The following is a 23,448-nucleotide window of genomic DNA, read 5'->3' as shown; positions in this document are numbered from 1 at the left end:
CACCGGGGTCAGTATTTCAGTGGCTGAGCGTGCCTTCGCCATCCTTTGTCACCCACTCTGTGCTATCATTTGTGACTTTCTGCCAAGAAGCTTAGTGAAACTGCAGCACACCTTCAGGGCAAGCTATCAGTCTTTGAAATTGTGTGAGGCTGCCCTTGTCAGACGGATCTACGAGTTTGCGAAAATCTCTGATCCATGAATTAAGCAGTATTTTCAAAATCGCCATTATCAGGCAGTAGATAAACGCCTTTCCTGAACTACCTTTATAGGCCAAAACGAGTTTCCGTTAGGGGCTCATCATCTAATATGATATTAAAATATTGGTGATCGTGAGAACTTAAAAAGTAAAGAACCACATTTGGAGGCCATTTTTCCCCACAGAGTGAGGGTTGGCCTTTTTTGGGCACCGTGGTCCCCTTTTTGAAGCAATGTTTTACAGCCGGATGCCCTTCCTGCCGCCAACCCTTTTAGTCGCCTCTTGCGACACACAGGGAATTACCAGTGAGCTGGTACTCAATTTGCCGACCTCGGAAGGATGACAGGCTGAGTCAACCCCCCTAATGTTAATTCAGCGATCGGACCGGGATTCGATCCGAGGATCCCAAGCCCGCACCCTAACCGCTAAGCCAACACCAGGCTGGAACTTAAAAAGTAAAGGTAATAAAATATTTGCCTTCAGTGTTTGATAATTAAGCCTGGTGTTGGCTTAGCGGTTAGGGTGCTGGCTTGGGATCCTAGGATCCTGGGTACGAATCCTGGTCGATCGCTGAATTAACGCCAGGGGGGTTGACTCAGCCTGTCATCCTTCCGAGGTCGGCAAATTGAGCACCAGCTTGCTGGGATGAATGATCATGGTGTGTACCCCGATTTAGAATAGGTACACCGTATCCCTGCGCATCGTAAGAGCGTGACCAAGGGTTGGCGCCAGGAAGGGCATCCGGCCATAAAAACATTGCCTCAAACAGGGAACCATGATTGTCATGGGGCCGCAAGGCTAACCCCCGCTCTCGCGGGGAAAAATGGCCTTAAAACGATCATTCATTCATTCATTCAGTGTTTGATAATTATTGTTTTTTAAAAGTGCGTAAAGAAACCCAAATTGTTCATGAATTCTCCAGAGCACGAACAAAGTCATTAGGACATTTCCATAATGTGGAGAGAAATAACCTTTCTGAAATCTCCTTTGATTTCGTCCTTCTGGTGTTTGAAGAGATTCACATCAAATATCATGATTCTTTGGTGTTATGCTTTGGATTCATTCTTATGAATGATATTTGGACTCAATACTCCTTGAGAACAGGATTTACTTCCCATTGCAACAGAAAAGGCCAAACATCTATCGGAGTAATATCATCGGATTTCAAATTCTTTTTCAGCCACAAAGAGGAGTGTCGGAGCCAATTGAAATCTCCTGGTGGACACCTAACTTTGTAAGGTAATATAGGCAAGAGACCCGTGATGACTTAGATACAGAAAACTTCTACGTACCAAGACAATTAATTTGATTGGAATTTCTCAACGTGTGCAAATTTCCCCCCCCAAAAATAAAAACTTCGGGAATATAAATGAAGATTGTACAAATATTATGCATTGGGCAAAGACATCAGGAGACATTATTGTACTTTGACGTGAATTTCAAGGACGCGGGTTGACAATCGGATCAGTAGTGTGATAATTTTTTTTCTTAGGAGTTCAAAAAATTCCCATCATATTCTCATTGGGATTCCGTATGATCGCTTGAAACGAAATACCTGTACCGTTATTTGCTTCGAGATCCCTTGTACTGGATGAGGGAGGTGATGTAGGGGCCATGATGGGATCATTTGTACATATACTAACCAGGCCTATGCAAACAGCAATGTCGTACGCTATTCCCACACATACTTTCTATTTACACATAAATTCGTCTGTTAATTTTCCGTTTTTCTCTATTACTTATAATAATTACATTAATACAAATTAACGTCATTGAGTAGGAGTTCCACGCGGGAGATAATGCGTTCACTGAGTGAATATAAAAAATAAGGCAGCGTTGGATCAATAAGGAATGCAATGGATGTTGAACTGCAAATTAGCGGGAAAATAAAACTCATAACAAATGAGAAAACAGCTTTCCTTCAAAATAAAAAACAAAACGATAATTGGCAATGGTGCCGGAGAGCAAGAAGGAGCAGAAAACATTGTGTGCAGACAACAATATTGTATTGGAGTGTGCCTCGGAGAAGGAACACCAGATGATCCGTGCTGGGAAGTACTTTGTGTACCCCACAGAGTTCCAACAAATGGTACACGTCCAAGAAATTGTGCACCGCACATATTATACATAGAAATAAAGGTCAACTAGGGAATGTGCTCATCGCGTGGCTCTATGATGTTTATCTCATAATGTGGTACCGAATACAGAGGGTGATGACTTTCACACATGTGTGTCCTTTTAGATCATCTCATCTCGATTCTCAAAGATATGAACTTAGAAAATGGGTTGTGATGCCGAGATGTCTGTCTGTCTGGTCTTGTGTTAACTTTTTGCTATTTTTGCTACTCCTCCCTCATCACCTGGCTGATTGTTCTAAAACTCGACATGTGAATACAAGACAGTATCCCACATAATAGCTCAGGCTTCAATTTCTCGATTTCCGATCATGGGGGCTCCTATCGGGAAGTGGGGAGTTTAACCATCAAACTTCAGATCCCTACTCGTCCCTTAATTATCAGCTGATTTCTCTGAAACACGATACAGCCCTTCTACTCGATGGTCCGCAGGATCGCTCAGTCTGACATTTTCCTATTTAGTATTTTTAAAATTTGGATCATTGGGGTCCCAAGGGCAGGGGGTGGGGGGGGGGGGGGAGTTGGAGTGTTACCCACTGAAACTTCGGATCCCTAATCGTGTCCTTTTTAGGTCATCTCATCTTGATTCGCAAACAGATTAACATATAAAATGTGTTGTGATGTCAGGAAATCTGTCTGTCCAGTTGTCCGTCCATCCGTTATCGTTTTGCTATTTTTGCTACTCCTTCCTTATCACCCGCTGATTGTTCTGAAACTTGACACGTGAATACGACACAGTATCCCACGCAATTGCTCGTGCTTTGATTTCTCGATTTTGGATAGTGGGGGCTCCTGGGGGGGGGGGGGGGGAGGGGGTGGAGGGGGCATTAACCCCCAAACTTTGGATCCCCACTCCTCCCTTTTTTACCAACCGATTGCTCTAAAACCTGATACAACCCTTCTATTCAATGGCTTGCACAATCGCCCAGGCTTCATTTTTTAATGTCGGATAACAGGGGCTACTGGACGGACGGACGGACAGACGGCGGGGTGAGGGGGTTGCCCCCTGAAACTTCAGATCCCCTACTCATCCCTTATTTATCAACTGATTGCTCTGAAACACGTTACAGCCCTTCTATTCGATGGTTCGCAGGATCTGCCGGTCTTAGATTATTCGATTTCGTATCGGGGGAGGGGGGGGGGGGGTCTCCCAGGGGATCAGGTGGGCTCCCAGGGGAGTCTCCCAAAATCAGCAGAGGTCTGAACTACACCCTCAAGAGATGACCGCTGGCCCAATCAGGGCTATTTATATTAACTAGGCCAACAGCTTTCCATGATCCGTCTTGACTTCTGCTCATGGCTTTGCAACACAGCATTACTATCTTTTTGACCTTATGTATAAACTATTATTATCAAATGAGAATTCTGCAATATTAATGATGTGAAATGTGTGACCACAAATATCCGGAACTGCTACCCTTAGTTATGGATTGTAATGTACTCTGCATAACACTCAATCATCATAAATGCCAGCTACAGACTGGGCATTCTCCGTCATCACACCAGAGTGTACTGTGCAAGTTAATCAGTCCAAATCAATGAACAATTAAATGGATTGCCAGGTGTGTAGCACCTATGATTTGTATTGCGCTGTTGTAGTTGTTGTTGTTGTTGATTGCAATGATGTTGTTGTTGTTACAAGGAATTCATCCAAGTAACCTTAACGCAGGAGGAGGCCCATTAGGCACATCTAGCTCATGCAAACCTGCCAATATCCATGTATCCTCTAACCTGACTGCATATACAGGGCTCATAGGATGGAAAAGAGGTACGTACGCACACTCACCTCTAGGCTGTCCAGCCTGGGTTTGAATCCCGACCCAGCTGTAAACTGTCATCACGGTGTTTCACAGCAAAGGTGATTCGTTTGTAATTCTGTAAATTTAGACCTATCTGCTGTTTCTGCTGCCACTACCTTTCCAAGGAGACTATTAGATGCCATTACTACTGTCTGAGTAAAAGACCCCTCCTTTACTACCAGCCCAACACTCCTGTTTAATCTGAAACTATGGTGCCTAGTCTTGGCAGTGTTGATTCAGCTGAAAGATTATTCTGCACATATTTTGTCTACATCCTTAATCGTCTTAAACATCTCGACCAGATCCCCTCATAATTGCCTCCTTTCAGATGTAAAAAGTCCTGTCTCTTTCAGCTGATCCTCAGATTTAGTCCAGCGAGGAATTATTAAGCCTCCCCTTATATAGCAGAAGGGAAGGCTTCCTGCACCCTTGTTAATACAATGTTCATACAATAGGGTTTGTTAATACATTGAGCACCCCCAATTTTCAATGGTACCACAGAGTTACTTATGGTACTTTTCCATTGCACAGAACGGTACGGTACGGTAATCCCTGTGTCGTTTTTCCATCGCGCAACAGAACCGTGAAAATAGGCGGAGTTATCTGAAGTGACGAAAAAAAAAACGGACCGCTGTGATGACGTCATTTCTCATGCGACACTAAACTGCAAACAGCTCCGCAACTATGGAGGAACTTGAAGCTGTGTTTTACTTCTTCGTCGGGTTTTGGTTTTATCTGAACATGAGTTTTTTTTTAGCGAAATGCAAAAAGAGAGAGGACGTGTTTGAGAAGAAGCTGAAAGACGCCAGAAACACTGATGAGGGCTTGCACCTCCGCAGCAGGCCAAACTGAACTCTCCAGATTTTTCATGTATTTTTTCTGATTCTTATCACTTATGCTTTCGCTATCTTCTCTCTGGAATTGTGGTATTACAAAATAGTGGATCTGAACATAGCGTGACGGTTATGTGACGATTGTGATTGACCAATCAACGGTCTGCAGTATTGCCAGCTCCACCCATAGGTCCGGGTTCGGCTCGCTTGGTACATATCCATAGCAGGAACCAAATTTAGCACGGGTACTTAGGTACGGTACGGTTCGCCTGGCAATGGAAAAACGAAGAAATCGATTTTGGTTACAGTACGGTACCGCGGTGGAAAAGCGCCATTAGACCCCTTAAGAGTACTAAACCGACATTTTGGGGGAAAAAATTCCTTCCTGTACTCTCAACACTCCAAATATCCAAACTGGATCGATTTCCGAGCTGTATCTCAGGGCCACTTAGGACTTTCAGAATGAAATTTTGCATTAATAATGTGAAAAGAAAGTAGGCGGGGTTGACCTAATATTTTGACCTTGACCTAAATTTTAAGGTCATAACCTAATTTGAAGGTTAAGGCATTTTAACATTTTCATCATAACTCGACTATGATTTGTCCGATCGGAATCAATTTGCCCTCTCTATATATCTTAGGCCAAGGCCCATTTACACTTAATTTACATCATACCCCTGTGGGTGAAAGGTCAAGGTCTTCCACTCATGGGAGTACTAAACCACCTTTTAGGTTTTCTCTATTGTTTTCTGCCAATATCTGAGGACTTGGGAATAAAATTTTGCCTCAATAATGTTAACCCAAAGTATGCGGGGTTGGCATAGTTGTTTTTGACTTTAACCCAATTTTAAGGTCTTGATGCAATTGTGGACATTTTGACATTTTTCACCAAAATTTGACAGGTTTTTCTGAATAAAACTAAGTTGCCCTCCCTAAGAAGCCCAGACCAAGGCGCATTTAAGCTTAACTTGGATCAACCCAAATGTTTCCAATGTGGAATCTCAAAGACCGCTAGGCTGTCCAAGATGTTCTTGCATCATAATAGGGAACCTGCACTGAAGTTGTACACCTGATATTTAATTAGTGTCCTTGACCTACTTTTTTCGGATTGTGAGTCTTGTGACCTAATTAACAAAAAAACATCTTTTTGACCATAACTTGAATAATATTCCTCCAATTTTCATGATGTTGAGTTTTATGGATAGATTTATAGATGAGGACACATTTTCTTTATTTACACTATTTGCCTAGATGTTAAAGGTGAAGGTCATATGGTGGTCCCAAAAAAATATGGCCATTGATGGATTATTGGCCAAGGGTAATTCATGGGCGAGCCTCCCACGGTAAGCTGTGGCTTACCCTTGGTGATTCTTTTGTGATCGCAGCTATCTAGTCTCACTTGTTATTGTTTAGCCATCTATGATTCTTTGGTGTTATGCTTAAGATTTATTCTCACGCATGATATTTGGACTCAATACACCTTGACAACAGGATTTACTTATCATTGTAACACAAAAGGTCAAACATCTATGAGAGTAATATCATCGGATTTCAAATTATTTTTCAGCCAAAAAGAGGTGTCGGAGCCAATTCAAAGAAGCATCAAAATTAATTCTTAGTAACACCCCCAAGGACCCTTTATGATGTGTGATTCCATCAAATAGCAGAACATGCAAAAACAGAGAAACATCACAATTAGGGGAGCAATGGAGAATGACAATTAGGATGTGTGATCTCAAAAGAATGACGTAAAAAAACTGGCTTTTCTTGAATGTGAAGAACATTTATTTTTGCTTAATCAACGGTCACATGATCAATCAACACAAAAGGAACATCTTACGAACTACTTTCTAGTGTCATTTGGATGAGGGAACGTAAAAGGAAACTTTTATGGCATGCGCTTTTTTTTGTTGTTGGAGCTTAATAGTAAATTCCTTGCAACAAAAATTCATCGGATCGTGAGATTGTTGATAAGATGTGTGTAAGAATTCACACGGCCATTTGTAACAATGAATATGTTGTACAGAATCATTGCAAAATTGCCTTGGCGACAGAAACACACGACAAGTGCTAAATGGGTTGACGTACCTTCCATCCTGCGGGGCAAGCGCACTCGCCCGTGATATGGTGGCACACACCGCCATGTTGGCATGGGCATCGGAGCTCACACTGCGCCCCATGGCTGCCAGGTGGGCACACCTCCTCGCAGCTGTGAGGGACAGGAAACGCAGTGAGAGCCATTCATTAATTGTCACGTAATTTAAGCATTTTATCTTCAATGCAAAGAAAAGGGTCCTAAAGGTATCTGAGAACAATTTGGGTCCAACTTAAATATAAACGGCTGCAGGTGGCAAAGTCATCACTGACAACACTGAATTTAAGTTAAACATCAAGAAGAGCTCATCGTAGTGTGAAACTGACTTGTGCAATAATGTTTTTAGGATCCAGCAAGTTTTAAGATGAAACTACATTTTTGTTTCTCTTTTGATTGAGAACTAGCGGGTAACCGGCAAGGACGTGTGATAAGATCACGTGGGATTTGATACGATGTGAGGGACAAAGAACAACAACAACAACAACAACAACAACACAACTGTGATGAACAGAATAAATGAACACAACAACGGCAATAATAACATGACGGTTGGGCTTGAAGCGATGCCCACCGGAATACGTGACATCATCTGGCATATAACGATCGCTTTGAGAAGTCCACTTTGACGAGGCCAAACATCATAAAAGGTGGAGTTTTAAGTAGTTATCAATGATCTGGTCGCTTAGCCACATGTAATAAATGGTTTCATGCAAGTTCCCTGCAATTTATTCAAAAAAATGTGAGATCTATTCACCCATTCCATTATATTCAGCATAGATTTCCCCACTGTTGTCCATTTAACTGAATTATTGACAATATAGAATGGCTACCTTATTACATCAAAGGTTCTTCTTCATATCAGATATTCCAGGAAACAAATATTTTAAAATAAAACAAAAACTCAATATTTTGTGGATGTTTAGACTCGTAGTTAATTCTAAATATTGTTCAGGGGCTCACCTTACTTCAACTAAAATGCTTGCTGAGGTGCATTTTGTTTTTCTATGGCAATCACAAAACTATCGGGCCTTCTGGATAATTCCACAATATGTGGCCAAATTTTTATTCACAGCAACAGTCGCTGTTCCTGCTGTCGGCCTACCTAACCCTCTCTTCGAGCCAATTTTACTGATGTGTCAAGGTGAGGCCTTAGCTAATTACAATGCGAGAAATGTACCCCTTGCAGCCTCTTTTTGTTTTTGCATACAATGCTCCGCTTTTGGGAAAATAAGGTTAAAAGGTCGCAAGCACCACATAAAATGTGTCAATGAATCAATGCATAACTGATGATGATGCCTGAATTGGCATCATTGAAAAAAATTGGATTCACACCTTCGACGTGCTGCTTCTAGGCTATGAGCCAAGGGGGTTGGTCGGTACCATACAGATGGAGTAAGGCTCATTGTGATTTTTAGCAAGATATATGTCCTTAGATATGAAAAAAAGTGATAGCAGTGTATAACTCTCGGTCATCTCTGTGTTATCACCCGAAATATTATTATACGCCCGCTTCGCTTCGCCAAAAAATGTGATATTTGCTAAAAATTGGATTAAATATGTTTTTAAGGACCACAGAGTGCCAATAATTTGCATACTGGATGCCAACTAATATAGTAATAGAAATATAGAACATTTGTGGGGGTTATTTATCAAAATATTGATATAATGACAAAAAATATGTTAAATTTAGTGAAAAAGTGGTCGAAATCGCTTCGAGTTCAGAATTCACATTGTACATTTTTGTCAATATTTCAAAAATGAAAACTCCCAGAGTAACATTTGACCCCTCAAAATCTTCGCAAGGAACCACTGCATTGGAATATATCATTACTTTGTAATATGGTGGTTGTTTGGGGCACATATTTTGGCAAAGTTCAAAATATGTTCAACCATACCCCCTAATTTTGATATTTTGGAACGAAACATAGCTTTTGAACATTTTAGGTTTATTCGTCTACTACTTTTGGTATCTCAGTGTAATTTTTGGTATTAGCTAGTATCCTAAAGTAGGTTTGTAACATCAGCTACATTATATTTCACAATGCATGCAAACCTGCTCCACACTCTAGGTTTATCATGATCTCTCGAACAAATACGATCTCGATCTCGATCTCGGCACTCTGTGGTCCTTAAAAACATATTTATTCCAATTTTAGCAAATATCACATTTTTTGGCGAAGCGAAGCAGGCGTATAATAATATTTCGGGTGATAACACAGAGATGGCCGAGAGTTATACACTGCTATCACTTTTTTTTCATATCTAGGGACATATATCTTGCTAAAAATCACAATGAGCCTTACTCCATCTGTATGGTACCGACCGGTCAATTTGGGGGCCTGGCTCATAGCCTATTCTGCTCTCCCAACAATGGACGGAGGCCCTCATTGTCAGATAAGAGATCAAGGCCGTCTCTCTGGACATATCGCGCTCTTTCAATACTGTCTGGCACCCTGACTTGCTCTCCAAACTCTCTGCTTATGGCTTCCAAAGCAAACTCGACACATGATTTACTGACTTCCTCGACTCTCGTAGCCAATGTGTGGCACTCCACAGAATCCTATCATCACCTCTCCCTGTCAAGGCTGGAGTGTCCTAAGGCAGTGTTCTAGGCCCAGTCCTATTCTTAATCTTCCTCACCGATCTCTCTTACTATCCGGAAAACCTTTTTATCTCTTTGCTGATGACTGCACCCTCTGCCGTGACATCCCTCAACCTTCAGATAGGCAAGCTGCATGCAGACGAGTCCCTCTGCAGATGTGGATAAAATCAAGAGCTGGTCAAACACTTGGAATATGTCTTTCAATCCCGATAAATTCACACTCTTAATGGCCTGTTGTCGGATTAATTGGCTTACTGTTTCTCAAAAGCATTTTCATGATTTCTCAAATCTGTTTTGAGATTTGCAAAATCCTCTGTTGCAAATAATCAGCCTTTCTCACTCTGTTTCTCAAAAAGGACTATCTGGCAAACATCATCCAGCTACTTTCTTAACAATCTTCTTGAAGAAGTTCGCTCAACAAAACCTTTTGGCCACACTATCAGCCATGATCTTCCTTGGGCCAACCGTACTTCCAAGCTGGCCTCCAAAGCCATTCTCCATCATGCAAACATGGAGGCCCGTAGTGATAGGCACATTTACTCAGCTTCATCGTGGGAGATCGTTGGTGAAGTTGATATACAGACTTGGCATTTAATATGGATTATTTTTTTTGTGGGGGTGAACTTACTTTTCAAGATGACTTAGAATCAAAAGTTCATTGGAATTATGTTTAAATTATTCTAGATTTTGTTAAGGTGACCTTTAAAAGAAACAAAAACCACATTTGACATTTCGAAGCAAATAAATTGATCCTTGAAAGTGATGTGAACTGATATCGAACTCAATTCACGGACAGTACTGTGTTAAACTTCTGTGCGTTTTCCAGAAGTACCTCTTTATTTTGCACATTAGCCAAATTTAAAAAAAAAAAAAAAAGTTAAATTACGACTGGGATTACAGACAGTAAAATTACAGTTCAGTACTTCGTGTAACCCCTTGAGCATTCAGGAGAGCACGTACACATTGAGGCATGCTATTCACGAGATTTGCCAAGGTTTGGACAGGAATCGCTTGCCATGCAGTGACAATAGCCTGCTGCAATTCACGCACAGAGGTCGGCTGCTGGTCCAAGTGGTCGATTTGACACGTTAATTCTGCCCACAAGTTCTCTATCGGATTCATATCCGGGGACATGGCAGGCCACTCCATATGCTCTACACCACAGTCAGCAAGAAAGTGTTGGATCATGCGCGCACGATGAGGCAGTGCATTGTCATATTGGAAGACAAAGTTTCCTCGAAAGGCTGCACGAGCAAATGGAAGCAATGTTTCTTCCAGAATGGCCCTGTACTTTGAACTGGTTCAGGTTTCCATTCAGAACAACCAGGTCAGTTTTGCCCCCTGCATGAAAATCAGCCCAAACGGTCACCCCACCACCTCCAGCTTGGACTCTTGGCACTATACAATCTTGGTTGGAAGCTTCATGCACTTGTCTGCGCACTCGGACGCGACCATCTTGACGATAGACCAGAAATCTAGACTCGTCACTGAAGATCACGTGATTCCAGTGTCCTGGCTGCCATTGACGGTGCTCTCTGGCCCACTGCAATCGGCGCTGGTGGTGTTGTCTGGTCAGGCGTGGCTTTCTCAGGGGACGGCGGGCACGATCGCCTGCTTGAACCAGTCGTTGGTTGACTAGCCTTCTGGATACAGGCACATTTGTCAGTTGCTGCCACTCAGCTCTAAGCCGATTAGCTGACTTGGTATGGCCATTGCGGGCTAGCCGGTGCAGCTGGCGATCATCCCTCCTTGTGGTTCTGCAGGGACGTCCTGGCCTCGGTATTGGAGTAGGGACACCCCTCTGAGCATTTCGTTTCAGGATCTTTGACACCTGACCTTGAGTGATGCCATACTGCCGAGCAATAGCACGCTGTTTCATGCCGTAATTTCGTAAAGCCACCACTCCATGACAAACAGCATTGTCGAGTTGACGGACCATCTCCAGAGGAAGCGGCAATAACTTTTGGAGACGTGCAGCAGTTGTTTTCCACTAATACAGAACGCAACAACCCTTGTATACCCGACTGTGAAGCCAATCATCAAATGCACCTGTCCGTACATTTTGCCACGCCACCTGTGATATAATCCTGTTGTTGACTTCTTGCTGCGACAGACAATCAGTGACATGGTTCTTTTAACAAATAAATCACCAAAGTGTGAAAGAAACTCACCAGATTGATATACTGAGTTAAGAAAGTATACCCAAGTCAAGAAAAAAAAATATTCCATTTTAAATGCCAAGTCTGTACAGTATATACAGACTTGGCATTTAATATGGAATTTTTTTTTTTGTGGGGGTGAACTTACTTTTCAAGATGTCTTAGAACCAAAAGTTCATTGGAATTATGTTGAAATTATTCTAGATTTTGTTAATGTGACCTTTAAAAGAAACAAAAACCACATTTGACATTTCGAAACAAATAAATTGATCCTTGAAAGTGATGTAAACTGATATCGAAATCAATTCATGGACAGTACTGTGTTAAACTTCTGTACGTTTTCCAGAAGTATCTCTTTATTTTGCACATTAGCCAAAAAAATTTTTTTTCACAAAAACAAAAGTTAAATTTCGACTGGGATTACGGACAGTAAAATTACAGTTCAGTACTTCGTGTAACCCCCACGAGCATTCAGGAGAGCACGTACACATTGAGGCATGCTGTTCAAGAGATTTGCCAAGGTTTGGACAGGAATCGCTTGCCATGCAGTGACAATAGCCTGCTGCAATTCATGCACAGAGGTCGGCTGCTGGTCCAAGTGGTCGATTTGACACGTTAATTCTGCCCACAAGTTTTCTATCGGATTCATATCCGGGGACATGGCAGGCCACTCCATATTCTCGACACCACGGTCAGCAAGAAAGTGTTGGATCATGCGAGCACGATGAGGCCGTGCATTGTCATCTTGGAAGACAACGTTTCCTCGAAAGGCTGCACGAGCAAATGGAAGCAATGTTTCTTCCAGAATGGCCCTGTACTTGAACTGGTTCAGGTTTCCATTCAAACAACCAGGTCAGTTTTGCCCCCTGCATGAAAAGCAGCCCAAACGGTCACCCCACCACCTCCAGCTTGGACTCTTGGCACTATACAATCTTTGTTGTGGGCTTCATGCACTTGTCTGCGCACTCGGACGTGGCCATCTTGACTATAGACCAGAAATCTAGACTCGTCACTGAGGGTCATGTGATTCCAGTGTCCTGGCTGCCATTGACGGTGCTCTCTGGCCCACTGCAATCGGCGCTGGGGGTGTTGTCTGGTCAGGCGTGGCTTTCTCAGGGGATGCCTGGCACGATAGCCTGCTTGAACCAGTCTTTGGTTGACTAGCCTTCTGGATACAGGCACATTTGTCAGTTGCTGCCACTCAGCCCTAAGCCGATTAGCTGACTTGGTACGGCCATTGCGGACTAACCGGTGCAGCTGGCGATCATCCCTCCATGTGGTTCTGCGGGGACATCCTGGCCTCGGTATTGGAGTATGGACACCCCTCTGAGCATTTCGTTTCAGGATCTTTGACACCTGACCTTGAGTGATGCCATACTGCCGAGCAATAGCACGCTCTTTCATGCCGTAATTTCGTAAAGCCACCACTCCATGACAAACAGCATTGTCGAGTTGACGGACCATCTCCAGAGTAAGCGGCAATAACTTTTGGAGACGTGCAGCAGTTGTTTTCCACGAATAAAGAACGCAACAACCCTTGTATACCCGACTGTGAAGCTAATCGTCAAATGCACCGTACATTTTGCCACGCCACCTGTGATATAATCCTGTTGTTGACTTCTTGCTGTGACAGACAATCAGTGACATGGTTCTTTGAACAAATAAATCACCAAAGTGTAAAAGAAACTCACCAGATTGATATACTGAGTTAAGAAAAAAAAAAAAATCCATATTAAATGCCAAGTCTGTGTATATATATATATATATATATATATATATATATATATATATATACACAGGCAGTCCCCGGGTTACGAATGCCTGTACTTACGTACCGAACTGCATAAAGCCTATTATAAAAAAAGTTGTTTAAAAATTTTTTTTTTTTTTTTTGTGGCTGTACACAGAATCGAGGCTCGTGAAAGAGCTAACATTTATCACACAGAAAAAAAGCAACCAGACACACAAAGTATATAAGAATGGGAGTGGTAGATAAGAGAAATATGAGAAAAGCTCTGTTCAAGCCACCCTTGATGTTTACTTTCAGAAAATTGACCAGCACCAGGTCCATCCTCTCCAACACCAGGCCCATCATCTCGTAGAGATATATCAAGGTATGATCGTTTCAAGGTTTGCAAGACATCAATTGGAACGAGAGTAAGTGTCAACCTTTAATCATTATCTTTTCTTTTCTATCTAAACAGTTAAAGAAATGGTTCTTTCATGTTTTTTATACCTATAGATGTTTTAGGGAAAATATATACTATATACTAAGACAAACATTTGACTAATTGACGCAAGATGTGAACCGTACGTAAATGTTCCGACTTACATACAAATTCGACTTACAGACAGACTTAAAAACCAAACTCGTTTCATAACCCGGCCTGTGTATATATATATATATATATATATATATATATATATATATATATATATATATATCTAAGGGTGCATCAAAATACACATTTCCAGCACATTTTCTGTCTGGGTGCTAAAAGTATTCCATTTCACGTTGTTACAACACATGCAAAATATTTTTGCAATCCGTGTTGATCTAGTGGTGCAACGGCACATCAGCTTTTACGACTGAAGGCATTGTCTACAGTATGTCTACATATTAACATACTGATTGAAAGGAAACCGTGGCTCGTCGGCTACCCACCTTGGCATACACAGCTTACACGACACTGCTGGTAACCCCCTCCAGTCGTAAAAGCTGACGTGCCATTGTACCTCTAGATCACCACGGATTGCAAAAATATTTTGACACAAAGGATTTTCCTTTGACCTTTGTCGCAAAGGATTTTGCTATCACACGAACCCGGGTTACACTCCCCCTAAAATAGATTAATTAATTATGTAAAATGATTAAAAATCACGGGGCAACCCGGGTTACTGCGTTGTGGATCATATATATTGTGTATATATATATTATATATATATATATATATATATATATATATATATATATATATATATATATATATATATATATATATATATATATATATATATCTATCTATATATATATCTATATATATATCTATCTATCTATCTATATATATATATATATATATCTGTGCAGCGTCTGTCCTGTCCTGTGTTGACCTGTGTTGTGTTGTGATTTCTTGTGTTGTCTTGTCACTGAACTACTTTCTCAAACTTTTGTGAAATCGTACCAAACTTCTGGAATGCACATATCTCTCCCGTCGGTATGTCCTAAGGGTATCTTTTTTTTTAATTTTCCAATTTTTTCTTTTTTCCAATTTTTTTTGGGGAATTTTTTGGGGAATTTTTTTTTTCAACTTCAATTATTTATAAAATGTGATATCACGTATATTACAAATGCATTTGTGCAAAATAATTGTTTGAATTATGATTGGTTTAAACCATGACAAAACGGCAACTCGGGTACAGTCATTTATCTATATATCTACAGCTACACATCTGGGCAGTGTCTGTGTTGTCACTTAACGACTCCCTCAAACTTTTGTTTCCGTGGTTGTGAAGTGTTTTTAATAACGTTGTGGTGGTTTTGAATCACGTGGTGGTGAGGTGTTTTTAAATCACATGGTGGTGAGGAGTTTTTAAATCACATGGTGGTGAGGTGTTTTGAATTACGTCGTGGTGAGGTATTTATAATTATGTGGTGGTGAGGTGTTTTGAATTAGTTGGTGATGAGGTGTTTTGAATTATGTGGTGGTGAGGTGTTTTGAATTACTTGGTGGTGAGGTGTTTTAAATGACGTGGTGGTGGTGTTTTTAATTTTGTGGCTGTGAGGTGTTTTTATTACGTGTTTTATGGCTGTGAGGTGTTTTTAATTTTGTGGTGGTGAAGTGTTTTTATTACGTGTTTTATGGCTGTGAGGTGTTTTTATTACGTGTTTTATGGCTGTGAGGTGTTTTTAATTTCCTGGTGGTGAGGTGTTTTTATTACGTTTTTTATGGCTGTGAGGTGTTTTTAATTTCGTGGTGGTGAGGTGTTTTTATTACTTGTTTTATGGCTGTGAGGTGTTTTTAATTTCGTGGTGGTGAGGTGTTTTTATTACGTGTTTTATGGCTGTGAGGTGTTTTTATTTTGGTGGTGGTGAAGTGTTTTTATTACGTGTTTTATGGCTGTGAGGTGTTTTTATTACGTGCTTTATGGCTGTGAGGTGTTTTTAATTTAGTGGTGGTGAGGTGTTTTTATTACGTGTTTTATGGCTGAGGTGTTTTTATTACGTGTTTGATGGCTGTGAGGTGTTTTCAAATTCTTGGTGGTGAGGTGTTTTTCATTTTGTGGTGGCGAGGTGTTTTTATTACATGTTTTATGGCTGTGAGGTGTTTTAAATTACTTGGTGGTGAGGTGGCTTGATTTACATGGTGGTGAGGTGTTTTGAATTACGTGGTGGTGAGGTGTAATCGTCCCAAACTTCCAGTCTGCACTTACCCCTCCCCTATGTATATGCTGAGGGGTTCTTTCTTGAAAAAAAAACATTCAACCTCAATCTTCAACCTAAATTGCCTATAAAAATGTAATATCACAAACACAACAAATACATTTGTGCAAAGTAATTGTTTGTATTATGATATGGTGTAAATCATGACAACACAGCAACACAGCAACTCAGCTACAGTCATTATCCTCAGCTAAAATAAGCCCGTTCCTCAGTAACGACGCTTGGTGAGGCGAGTGCAGCTATATATATATATATATAAATATATATATATATATATATATATATATATATATATGTATGTATATATATATATATGTATGTATATATATATGTATGTATGTATATATATATGTATGTATGTATATATATATATGTATGTATGTATATATATATATATATACATATGTATATATATATATATATATATATATATATATATATATATATATATATATATATATATATATTGCTACGGTTTTGAGATTGGCACATTGAAGTCATTAAAGGTTAAAGGGTTGCCCCCCATAGTTAGTCACACAAGCAACATAAAGGCCCATTTGTAGTATAGTTATGTCTTAGTATGTGTAAGAATAGGCCATTTCCCCTCTTCATGCCTGCGTTGTGTAAAGACATGAGAATAGGTCCTCCATTCATTTTGCGTCCCACCTCCAAATTCTACCTCGATGGGCGTAATATGGGATGGGTGCAATTCTACCTCTATGGGCGTAATTGATCTCGCGCCCCATTCGGCTGACCACTAGTCGATTAACACGAGGTAGGCCTGAGAAGGAGGAGCGCGGGGTCGGGGTGAGCGGCGTTGAGATCGGGAGCGGCAGAGGCGATGACGGTAAGAGCAACCAGCCAATCAGGGCTCTAGCAGCATGGCGTGAGAGGGCGTGGTAAAGCGCGTCTGGTGAGTTCGAGAAGGTTTGCGGGGCGTGCCTATATAACGCGCTGCGCAAAAGCCCTCTAGAGGACCTGACTTGCACCAGTGATTGATAGGACTTACAGTGTGGTAAGAGGACTTACAAGCAGGACTTGTCGGGAGAAGGACTTACCAGCAGGACGAGGACTTGGACGGCGGTGGCGAAAGGATTCGGAATCGCAAGATAAGCGTGTTGTTTGGAGAACTTGCGGAGGATACGTGCGTTGTTTAAGGACTTGCGCAGAGAGAGAGAAGAAGGGGCGTTGAACTGTGCCAAGTACGCTGGCGCAGCCAGACGCGCCGGTAACGCATATTGCGCTTTTCACCCACGCGAGTAAGCGTGGCCATAGCCGCAAGTGGATAACCGCCAGCCGCGTCAAAGTCCGCTCCCTACCAATTAGCCCCGTGATAACTCGCTCCGTTTAGACGACATGCGGAGAGCTCCTGCCTTCACCTACTTCCATCTCCAAAGGACATGCAGGGGACCGGAGACAACTGCACGAGAGCCATCCCTGGGCGAGCTGGTGAACACCGTCCTGCCATCTGCAATCCCCGTGTGAGTGTGTGTGAGAGACGGGCAGGTGTCCTTGGGTATTAAGTAAGACTGTTTTTCAGGATTTGCTCTGTGTCTCTGCTCTTGAATCATTGTGTATAGTGTAAATAAACCTGTTCTTCCTTTCTTCCCAATTCGATCATCTTTGTGATTTCGCCATTGACTAAGCGTGGTAAGAATATGAACCGCTTGAATCGGGTTCCACCATCTAAATGGCGCGGATCGCATGTATGCAACCGCTCGCCATATCAACACACGTGGTTCGTGCGAGGCTTGTCTCCTCGCTTCAGGGCAGCACGAGTATTTAGGTAATCGCGAATTTGGTCCTGATACCCTATTTCGCACTGTCCGGAAGGGACAGCATAGGTCTCGGGTCACGCCTGGTCAGTCAAAGACAAGGGGACTAATCCCCCCTTGGTAAGGGGAGAAGGCCGGCGACAGATCCGCAACATTTGGTCGTCAGGAGAGGGGATTTGGAACCTGGGACAAAAATTTTTCGACAAAATTTTGGACACCAATTGTAATATTGGCCACAACAATTGGTGTCAGGAATTTGGATTAGGACCCGAAGTGCACTTAATGCACTCGAAAATTAAGAGCGGCCGAAATTTAATTATTAAAATCCAAATTTAATTCGTGCCATGGGTAGTCAAGGCGGTCGAATGCCGGTGGGGGTAAATGAGGAGGTAGTGGAGGTAGAATCAATAACCCAGGACCCCCGGAAAGAATTGGGAGAAATGGAGGAGGACATTGATGAGGGGCCGGTAGCTTGGGTAGAAGATGGCAGCGCCTCGCACATGGCGGTGAGGGCCGAGCCCACGGTGCCAACGGTTTCAGACCTGTACGCACTCATGACGCAATTCATGAAAGAAATAAACGGGAAGATGGATGCTCAGAGTGACAAATACACCCGAGAAATAAAAAATTTTGGGAAGGACATTGGGCGCAAGCTGAGCGAAGAGGTCGCCTTGGTACGTGACGAGGTAACGCGATGTGAGGAGCGTGTAGAAAGCGAGGTAGAGCAGAGCGCAGTTAAGTTGACCGAGGGTCTAGAAATCGCGACTCGGGGTGTAGAAAAGCCGACGGTCGCCGAGTTGGAAAATGACATTTTATTGGCGCCGGCGGTCGTCAAGGACAATGTAATATTTATAGTTGAAATTGTGGCCGAAGAGACGGCAGAGATAGAATCATAAATTAAATCGTAGATTGAGATGGAATGTACTCAAAGTCTGCATCTGCATCGTGATGTCGTGCTGCCTAACCCCAACAAAGGTTTGCAGGTGTTGCTGCGGAAGAAGGTCCTTAAGGTGGGTAGGAGCGTGTATGGCACGAAAATGTTTGGCGCGAAAAGATTTTGGCGTGCTTGGGATCGCGACGTAACCCGGGCGCTCGTGGAAGGTCCGTGGTGCGGTGTGAAGGTGAATGGCACGCGTGTGCGAACGGCACAGAAGCACGAGTGTATGACGGAATGTATGTGGGAGGAGTGTGAAACAGAGTGTGCGATGGCCGAGAGTGAGGGAGAATGCACACCAGAGCATGTGATTGGGTGTGTACCCGGAGAGTGCACACCAGTGGTTGTTACTGAGGGTGTAACAAGAGAGAGTGTGCACGAGGGTGTGTGATGGCCAAGTGTGTAACGGAGTGTGCGAGTGGTATGAGAGCGCCAAGATGTGTGTGAGGGTGTGTGATGATGGAGTGTGCGAATGGCATGAGTGCGCCTGAGTGGTGTGCACCTCAGTGTGGAAGGAAAGAGAATGCACGAGAGCGTGCGGTAACCGAATGCAGGGAGTGTATGGGTGGCGCTGGAGTGCCTCGGTGTGCGAGTAAGGAGCGGGTCGCGTGTGGGTGTTAAAATGCGGCTCAAGCATAGACCCAGACCGGGGGGTTAGCGCGTAGTGCGACGGATAGCCGACGCAAAGCCCTCGGTGCGTGGCGTGCTTTGTGTGCATCGTTGCCGCGGCGGCGTGCATGATTCGTGCTGGGCCCCGCCCTGTATGGTCAGTGCCGCGCCTTGGCGGGAAAGACGATCGGCACGGTTCGAGGGGGGGTAGGAGAGGCCGGAGCTTCACCCCCTGGCACGCGCGGTGCTCCGACCGTGGGAGGCTAGGCCATCGTGCCGGGGACCGAAAGGCTCCACGCAGGGATGGTGCGTGGAACCTTGGCCCAACAAAACCTTCTCCCCTGAATCGAAAATGCCGGACGGACCCAACGTACAGTGGACCAACCACCCGCATGCATTGCTCGGCTTTTCGAAGCCGAGCTGTGACAAAAATGTATTGCCGCACGGAGAGGCTCATAGTGCAGTGGATGAATGGCGATAGTGTTGGGGAATGGTGCCCGGTGTGGATGGATGGTCGTTTTACCATCCCTCATTGGGGCACATGAGCAGTAGATTATGGGGTGGCAGTGCAAACTAGCCGAGGGCGGGCTAGGTTAATTGTTGGGGATTTAGAAATGACAGTAGATGACAAGATTAAGTAGAGACATTGGTACAGGTAGAGGGGACGTAGAGAGATTAGAAGGATGATAATGACGAGGGAGTGCTTCGTGGAAGGGAAGGCGGGGAAGCACGAGTATTAGGGGGAAAAGCAGCTAGTTAGATGATGCTGTGTGTGTGTAGTAGTGTGGAGAAATTCTGTGTGTGGATGAGCTTGAGCAAATGAGGAATTGAATGGGAATCACTGTGTGTGTAGAGCTTGGGATTGAGGCGCAAATGAGGAATTGGTCGGGGATGACCAGAGGTCGTATATGAGTGGTGTATTGAGGACAAGTGGAATTGTGTTGAGTGAATTGACTTGCATGGTGTGCAAGTGGGAAAAAGGAATGTGAGCACAAGAGGTGTGCAAGAGAGCTTGGTGTGTGGAATAAATGGTGTGGAGTGAGTGGTGTGGAATGCTTGGTGTGAAGTAAATGGTGTGGAATGCATGGTGCGAAGGAGTGAATGGGGGAAGATGGACCCCTTCACCAATACCCGGGGAGGGTAGTTTAAAGTTAGGTAGAGGGTTTAGGTAAATTGTTGGATATTGACACCTGTGGTGCAGGTAGTGGCAAAGAAGTGCTTGGATGGGTGCATGAATCTGTGGAATGGCTGGGTGTGTGGGCTTTGTTGGTGTGTATGGTTATTGGAGCACTCCGCCACTGGTAGTCTGTCGGCCAGGTGAGGCCGCAGGTAGGCTCTGGGAGCCAGTTAGAGTCAGAGTAGTGTTCAGTGGGGCCCGAGGATCCAGAAGGACCCGAGTAGCCCAATGCCAGAGAGGGCATCAGAGGGGTGAGAGAGCCAGGAGGGGCCTTCCCCAATTTAGGGTAGTCGCAAGGAGCAAGGTAAGCTCGGGTGGCAACTTTGGTGGCGGAGGTGCGCAGGTAGTTGGACCTGCTAGCGGAGCCACATGACCCAGCCCCAAAATTGTGCAAAGGCACAGTAAGAAAAATTGGGGAGTGAGACCCAAATTCGTAGGGCACAACAGGGTGGGTCAATGGTAATTGGTTTTTAGAACCACATAGTGTAACGATGGCCAATTGAATTGGCAGGGAAAGACCCCGGGTAGTGCAACTGAGTTAATGTTATTAGAGTATAGTTAGGATGAGGAATCTCTTTGCACCATCCACATCCACTCACCAAGGGAGATGGAACTCCACACCAGGTTTTGTGAACGATTTGAGTGGGTGGAACGCCTCTCTACGTGATTTGACATTGTGTGTAATTCCATCACTTCCTTCTTGGGAGGGATTGGACGACGAATTTGGTTTAGAGGGGGATATGGGAGACAAGACGTAGTGACGGATTTGTAAATTGTAAATACAGGGAAGGGCAAGGGTAGTGTAGGCTGACATGGGGGGGTACGAACAGTTAGGGACGAGCTTGCTCTGCTCGCTCTCCCACGCCACTCATATTGCATTGCCTCGTATTGATGTGCACCTTTGCGTCCTTTCCTTTGCTAACTGTGCTTTGTCTCTCCTCCCCACCCATGGACCCATGATGGAGGGGAAGTGTGCAGGAACACTGAACTGTGCTGCGGCACATTGCTACACCTGTGCGGCACCCCTGCTGCATTTTGCTGCACCACAATACACATTATGGACCACACGTTCTGTGGCCTTGCCTTTTTGCTGAGCAGTCATTTGCTGCAAACTTACCTTGCACCTGCGGACCACTGGTTTTAAGTGGCGTCGATGTCACGCAGTCGGACCACATGAGATTGGCCCTGCTGGCAATAAAAATGGACACGGTTTGTACATTGTATTCTGGTGTGCCAGGAAAGAAGACCTTTAAGTTTTTTTTATGATTGCACACCGAAGATGAAGCAGGAAGCAAGAAGATGCAGCCAAGCAGCAAATATGACATTTGAAATGTGACATTTTCATGAAATGTGTATTTGTGTATTAGTGCCTTGCTGTGTGTTTTCTCCCCTCCAAACTTCTTTCCAAAAAGAACAGGTACTGGGTTATAGAAATGTAAATAATTAGGTTCTGTAATTGTAAATAAGATGCTACCCACCGGCTTTATGTTTAGTTTCAAAACAATTCCGCAATTCGGTTAGTTGTGGGTGTGAGTCGGTTAGAGTTAGTTACACAACGCAGTAGGTGGGACATACAGTCACGTGAAAAAGTAAGTACACCCCATGTAAAGTTTTGACTTTTTCAACATATTTCAACATATTTCAACATACAGCTATTTGATCTTCATTTCAACAATATTGATAGATAAAGGTGATATAATATAACAAATATCATGAAACATTTACATTTTGTAGTCCATTGTATAATTTAAATAAACATAAATGCAAATTTCACATGTGGAAAAAGTAAGTACACCCTTGGCTCTAATAGGTGGTATTGCCCCCTTTGGCAGAAACAACCTCACATAGGCGTTTCTTATAACTGTCTACCAGTCTCTGACATCGACTGGGATACATTTTTGCCCACTCCTCCATGCAGAATTCTTTCAGCTGTGCAATGTTTGAGGGGTTTCTTGCATGCACAGCTCGTTTCAAATCCCCCCACAACATCTCGATGGGATTTAGATCCAGGCTTTGACTTGGCCATTCCAGAACCTTCCATTTCTTTCTTTTCAGCCATTCCTTGGTGGATTTACTGGTATGTTTTGGGTCATTGTCATGTTGCAAGGTCCACCTTCGGTTGAGCTTCAACTTTCTGACAGATGGCCTCACATTATCCTCAAGCACCCTCTGGTACAATGAAGAATTCATCGTGGATTCTATGATGGTGAGCTGCCCAGGCCCTGATGCAGAAAAGCTGCCCCAAACCATATATTTCCACCACCATGCTTTACAGTTGGTATCAGGTTCTTGTGGTCAAATGCTGTCTTTGGTTTTCGCCAAACATGTCTTCTGGTACTGTGGCTAAATAGCTCTACCTTTGACTCATCTGTCAAGAGCACATTGTTCCAGAAGTGCTGGTCTTTGCCGAGGTGTTCATTGGCAAAGTTTAGTCTTGCCCTGATGCTCTTTCTGGACAACAAAGGTTTCCTCCTGGCACACCTCCCATGTAGATCAAATTTGTGCAGCCTCTTTCTAATGGTAGACTCGTGCACTTTGACATCAACAGTGGCAAGAGCTACCTGAAGGTCCCATGATGACATTCTGGGGTTCTTAGAGACTTCTTTCAGCATGTTGCGGTCTGCTCTCGGGCTGAACTTGCTGGGGCGGCCTGGCCTGAACAAGTTGGCAATTGTTTGGAATCTTCTCCACTT

General features: G+C 43.4%; 1 protein-coding gene across 1 annotated transcript in view; it reads right to left on the bottom strand.

Moving 5' to 3' along the window:
• The window catches only part of MEGF10 (multiple EGF like domains 10), a 314,701-nt gene that overhangs the window by 166,231 nt on the left and 125,022 nt on the right, over positions 1 to 23,448 (bottom strand). The window contains exon 6 of the mRNA XM_068109104.2: positions 7,052 to 7,172. Coding sequence (XP_067965205.2) covers positions 7,052 to 7,172 — 121 coding nt within the window. The remainder of the gene's footprint in view (positions 1 to 7,051; positions 7,173 to 23,448) is intronic.

This window comes from Myxine glutinosa, chromosome 2 (assembly GCF_964187855.1).
Source record: "Myxine glutinosa chromosome 2, kmMyxGlut1.1, whole genome shotgun sequence".
Lineage (NCBI taxonomy): Eukaryota > Metazoa > Chordata > Myxini > Myxiniformes > Myxinidae > Myxine > Myxine glutinosa.
This window is presented reverse-complemented; position numbering and strand designations above follow the sequence as displayed.